This window comes from Alligator sinensis, unplaced genomic scaffold, assembly GCF_000455745.1.
Source record: "Alligator sinensis unplaced genomic scaffold, ASM45574v1 scaffold806_1, whole genome shotgun sequence".
Taxonomy (NCBI): domain Eukaryota; kingdom Metazoa; phylum Chordata; order Crocodylia; family Alligatoridae; genus Alligator; species Alligator sinensis.
Window position 1 is genome coordinate 1,013,150 of NW_005842521.1, and position 6,238 is coordinate 1,019,387.

The 6,238-nt window shown below is 46.9% G+C and overlaps 1 protein-coding gene across 4 annotated transcripts in view; it reads left to right on the forward strand.

Moving 5' to 3' along the window:
* ATXN10 (ataxin 10) overlaps positions 1-6,238 on the forward strand; it is a 169,972-nt gene that overhangs the window by 66,972 nt on the left and 96,762 nt on the right. For all 4 annotated transcript variants that reach the window (XM_025213321.1, XM_014523679.2, XM_025213322.1 and 1 more), the window contains exon 4: positions 4,769-4,865. In XM_025213321.1, coding sequence (XP_025069106.1) covers positions 4,769-4,865 — 97 coding nt within the window. The remainder of the gene's footprint in view (positions 1-4,768; positions 4,866-6,238) is intronic.

A 6,238-nucleotide genomic window follows, 5' to 3' on the forward strand; every position in this document is an offset into this window, starting at 1 on the left:
AGCCAGATGGATGAGAAAACTGGAAGCCTCTAATGGTTGGGCAGAAAATAAAAACTGCGGATGTGTAGAAAAAGAGCAGGAGAATGATTCAAAACTCAAAGTTTATGGAGAGAATGTGTTTAAAAATGCATTACATAAAGGATGTACTAATTTTAGACATTAAAAATAAAATTACTATTCCCTAAGCCTAACTGACCTCATTTTAGATTCGCTTTCTTTTTGTTCCCAAGGAGAGATGTGCCCAGGCCTTTATAGGAAATCTGTTTGCCAGCTGGCACAGCGCTTTTCAAAGAGATCCTTATTTTATATTTTCAAAACCTGGCAATATCTTCTACCACCATCTGCAATAGGCTGCTGTTTGTAATATCTGTTAAACTGCATTTTAATATTTAATTTTAAGTTTCTGTGCCAGCCTGCGAGGAAGGGCCAAGCTATTGAGAGCTTGTCAATACTGCCAACAGGGTGTGATTTAATTCTGTGGGTTTTGTGGGTTGACATTTTTGTTTTTTATTAATTTACATCTCTTGACTTTTTGGGGATTTGGATATTATAAATGATGAAATATCTTGTTACCATATTTAAAATCCTTATTGGGAGAAGGCTGGGGTAATTATTTTGTAATGATAGTAGAACTATGGCAGGCAGATCACACAAAGTTGTGCTAGAGCTGGAGACAGACTTGCTTGCCGAACTGGCTTTAATTTTCTAGAAGTGACATATTAAGGTGTTGAATGCTTCATTCTTTCTTTTTTAGGTAATTTGGTAATTGGGTTGAAGAAAGCAGCTAATAAGTGAGCCAAATACTTTGTTTGGTGGTAGTTTTGCTCCTTAGGACATACCTGCTATAGTATATTTTTCATAATATGCAATATTTTCCCATCTTATTGCCTTGTCTAGTGGTACAAGATAAATATGGCTACTGGTTTACAGCCTGCTGAGATGCATGGAGACCTGGACTTACTGCTTTGTTTGTTTAATTTCCCAGATTTTTGCAGTTACTATTTCAACAGGGCTCTGGCTGGTACTGCAGTGGAAGGAGTTTGGAAATTAATGTTTGCATTTGCTAGGTGTGTGCAAAATGGGCCATATTCGATTCGGATTTGTATTTGGCCCGAATTGGGGACAGTGATTCAATTTGTTGATTCGGATCACTGTCCCTGATTTCAGTTTGGCTGAATCCAAATCTGATTAATCTGAGGAGTTAATGCTGATTTGGAGAATCAGCAATTCGGCCATAGGCACAGCTTTAAATGTTTTTTCTACATACCTTGAGGTACCAGGCACAACTCATGAATGCTGCAATGCTGGGGCAGATGGAGTATCCCACAGAAGTGTGGGGAGTGTCCCCTGTGTGAATTCCACCATCGCCTACTGGACTTAACCATCCAGCGCAGGGTATCAAAGGCCTGCAGCAAGGCAGCAGCCCTTGACTTCAGGAGGGCCAATTTCAATGAGTTAAGGAGATTAGTTGGGGAGGTACTGAGGTCCCAGAGGGGAGGGGAGCTGAGAGTCCAAGATGAGTGGTCATTCCTTAAGGAGACAATCCTCTGAGTCCAAAGGGTGACAGTCCCAACGCGAATCAAAGTGGGCAAGAGTGCTCAAAAGCCCCCATGGCTCGCCAAAGGCATTCAGGAATGTTTGAAAGCTAAAAAGGAGATGTACACCCAATGGAAGGGAGGGGCCATCACCAAGGAGGATTATACCGCCATTGCTTGAGACTGTAGAGGGGCTGTTAGGAAGGCTAAGGTGGAGATGGAACTGGGACTAGCGACCCGGATCAAAGATAACAAGAAGTCCTCTTTTAAATATATAGGGAGCAAAAAGAAGGCACCGGGTAATGTGGGGCCCCTGCAGGACATGCTTGGCAATCTGGTGTTCGCACCAGATGATAAATCTGACCTCTTTAACAAATTCTTTGCCTCCATTTTTCTGAGCAGGGACCGGGACATCCCCCCACTGGGATTCCGGACAGACTTGGGAGAGGCACAGCTAGGCCCAGGGTCAGTGAGGACGTAGTCAGGGAACTTCTGGTGGGACTGGACGTATTCAAATCAGCAGGCCCAGATGATCTCCACCCCAGGGTGCTGAGAGAATTGGCAGAGGTCATTGCGGGACCCGTGGCACACCGTCTCTCACCCCATTCTCATGAAAAAATTAGGCGACTGTGGTGTCGATGCCTACACAGTCAGATGGGTCACAAATTGGCTGGAGGGCAGCACCTAGAGTGTGGTGATGGATGGGTCATTTTCGACCTGGACGGATGTGAGCAGTGGGGTCCCCCAGGGCTTGGTCTTCAGGCCCGCACTGTTCAACATCTTCATCAGCAACTTGGACGAGGGGTTGAAAAGCACCTTGTTCAAGTCTGCGGATAACACCAAGATGTGGGGAGAAGTGGGCATGCTAGAAGGGAGGGACAGGCTACAACTAGATCTGGATAGGTTACAAGGGTGGACAGATGAGAATAGGATGGGTTTCAATACTGACAAGTGCAAGGTACTGCACCTAGGGAGGAAGAACCAACAGCATACCTACAGGCTGGGGAACTCCTTTCTCATCAGCACAGATGCAGAAAAGGATCTCGGACTCCTTATGGATTCCAAGATGAACATGGGCCGACAGCGTGAGGATGTGGTCCTTAAGGCTAACTGCACCTTTTCATGCATCCGCAGATGCATCACGAGCAAGTCTAAGGAGGTGACCCTCCCCCTCTATGCAACTTTGGTCAGGCCACAGTTAGAGTACTGCGTCCAGGTCTGGGTGCTGCACTTCAGGAGGGATGTGGACAACACTGAGAGGGTCCAAAGGAGAGCCACTCGCATGATCAGGGAGTAGCAGGGCAGGCCCTACGAGGAAAGGCTGTGGGACCTGAACCTGTTCAGCCTCCACAATAGAAGGCTGAGAAGGGATCTGGTGGCTGTCTGTAAACTTACCAAGGGGGACCAGCAGGGAATGGGAGAGATTCTGTTTCCCAGAGCACTACCAGGAGTAACTAGGAATAACGGTCATAACTTGACTTGAGAGTAGGTTCAGGTTAGACATCAGGAAGCACTATTTCAGAGTCAGGGTAGCGAGGATCTGGAACCAACTTCCAAGGGAAGTGGTACTCACTCCTACCCTGAGGCTCTTCAAAAGGAGGCTAGATAATCAACTAGCCAGGGTCATTTGAACCCAGCATTCTTTCCTGCCTATTGCAGAGGGTTGGACTTGATGACCTGCTCAGGTCCCTTCTGACCCTACCAACTATGAAACTGCATGCTCGGTGGTGAACCCCGAAGTGGACCAGCAGTACTTCTGGACCACTTCTGGGTCTGCTGCGGAGCATGCAGGGGCCCCGCCTCACCCTGGTGATCAGCTGCGGGGGGACCCTGGTGCCCCTCCCCCCCAGATCTGGGAGGCACCAGTTGCTGACTGGGGGTGGTCATGGGGTTTCCCCCTTGTGTGCTCCCCGGCAGACCTGGAAGTGGACTGGAAGTGCTTCTGATTCACTTCCAGGTCTGCTGTTAAGCACTCTGGGGGACCCTTGCGCTCCTGTAGGACACTCCATGCACCCCAGCATCGCAGCATTGACGAGCCACCTGGTACCTAGAGGTATATAGAAAAAACATTTAAAGCTGTGTCTATCTGAATCTCCAGATCTTTCCGAATCTCTCCGAAAAGATTTGGAGGGTCCAATTCAATTCAGAGAGATTAAAAGGTTTTCTGATTCGATTTGGATTGAAAGATTTGGTCACCGAATCGGGCCGAATCTCTGCCGAATCGAATCGGGGGCCAAAGCTTTGCTCAGCCCTAGCATTTGCTACTGTATGTTGAGGTGTATTTGTCTGTGTTACTAATATTTTCTTGTCAGTCTGAAAATTGAGTCTAGCTCTGTGGATGCTTAGACAGATTAAATATCTGTATTTGGCCCCTTGTAGAAGTGTCTGCCTGATTTTTCATGTAACAGTCTATTGAAATGGTGAGTTTAAAACTTGCATGGTGGTGCAGGCACTTAAAGCATTGAGAAGTAAGGCACCCTGGCACCTCACTTTTCACTGTCATCTTGGGTGGGCCAAATCATTGCCCACTTCAGTATTTTACTTGAGGGCAGGCATGTTTCTTTAGACTTTAGGCAACACATACAGTATGCTTTGGCACAAAGTACGTTGGCTAGCCCTGCTAGCAGCTTCAACATTTTGTTTTGCAGCCAGTTTGTGGAACATGCATAATTTTTTGTGTTAGCAGCCGTCAGAGTTGTTGTCACAGTGGTCCAGTGATGACAGGCAGTTTATTTATGTTAATGAAATACTATGAAAAAGGCCACCACAAGTCTGGAAAAGACAAAATGGACACTGCTATGTGGAAGGCTTGCTCCAGTCCACAGCAAACTTTCTCTACTGTGTGCTGCACATACTTATAGAGTTCCCTCTCCTTCCCAATCCCTTCTCCTGCTGTAGGTAACAGTGTCTTTAGTTCATAATACTTTTACTGAATATTTAACATTCGAATAAATATAAAAAAATATATGATTTGTTTCATTCACAATTTTTGGGATGTCCTTTTGTGTGATTGTCCTTTTCTGAAAATTTTAGTAGAAAGAATAGTATACAGCAAGGTAATACTTAAAAATGTGTGTAGTATTAGAGATATATAACGTTAAAGCTAAATGGGTGTAATATTTGTTTTCTTGAGGCATTTGTTTTTTTTTTGGAGAATGTAGCGTTTCCATAAAATGTATTGATTTTTGATTATTGCTTTGAATTTCCTATTCATGTGTATTCTTTTCCCTCAGCTTTTCGTTGTAGCCTCCAGTTTCTTGGAAACCTTGCAGCAGGAAATGAAGATTCCCAGAATAGCATTTGGAAGTGTGCTTTCCCAGATCTTTTCTTGTAAGCATTGACACTTCCATTTTTTGGGGGGGGGGGGGGGTGTTTTTGTGTGTGTGTGTGTGTGTGTGTGTGTTGTTTGTTTTTTTTTTTTAACCTAACATAATCCCTGTGGCTATATTAAAATTGTTGGTAGAGGATAGTTGAGCTTTTCTTAGCATTATTGGCTGCTTACAGAGTTGGAAAAAAAAACAACCAAACTGCTTTAATTTCAGCTCAGTACGCCCTTGCACAGAGTGCAACACATGCCCAGAAGAGGCATCATGTTAGTTTGATCTGGCTCACCCAATGTCTGTTTAGATCGGATGCTCTAGTGGGGTTTCTTGGCACTTTTACCTACAGTTGACTTAATAAGTGTGATGTCGGAGGTCTTATGGCTAGTGCCCCCCGTCGGTTAGGTAGCCCCTCCCCTCGTCCTGCCTGCCATGACTTTGCTGGTATATTATTGTGAGAGGGTTCCAGTGGAGTTCTTATCAGAGGGGTTCCCCGACACGGGTGTACTCACAGCTGTTGCCTACAGTGTTCCGCGGGGCTCCACCACCCCTACACCCCGTCCACTCGCCAACCGATCACGTGCTGATGGGATGGTGATCTTCGGTCCTCTGCGGGCTTGCCCGCTGTCGGTTTCACCAATGCAGGGACTCGGACTCAGCTGTACAACTCGGCCAGCCCGTCCCCTTGTGTCTCTGGCTCTTCTGCTATCTCTTTGCGTCCTTCACTCTTAACTTCCCTAGAAATAACATTCCCCTTGGGTAGGGAGGCTCCCAGAGCTGCCTTCCCTTATCCAGTGGATTCCAGGGGATTCTGCACCTGTCCCTGGCTCTATTTCTCCTAGGGTCAGTGCTGGCAAATGCAGGGTACCTTGTCGTTCCCCTTGCCTCCCTCCTCTCAAGGGGAGTACTGGCCTCTCCCTGCTCGCTCCCTGTTGCAAGGCAGGAAGTTTCCCCTTGCTTTACTCTGTTAGTGGTTTAGAGGCTTCTCCTGCCTCTTGTGCTGGTACGGCACAGCCTAGCTGGTGCCTTTCCCCAGCAGGAGCCCCAGCACGCCAGACGTGCTGCCTGCTCTCTCTCCCTCTCTCTCTGGCTCCCCCTCCCCGCGGGTGCTATTGGGGATTTTAAACTTTCCCGCGGCGGCAGCGTGCCGCCCTCACAATAAGCTTTAGATAAAAGCGCTAGAAAGACCTGCTGAAGTGCCTGATTTATACAGATGCTGGGGAGCTAGGTCAGACTGATGCGCTTCATCTTTTGGTAAAGTGCTGGTTTTTTTCACATTTGTCAGTGGCCATGTGGCAGTGCACTGGGTGTGCCTGCCACTTTAAGGGCCTGGAGCTGGCAGCCTCCAGGTGCCTGATTAGGGCAGCCATTTTAGAGGCAAGG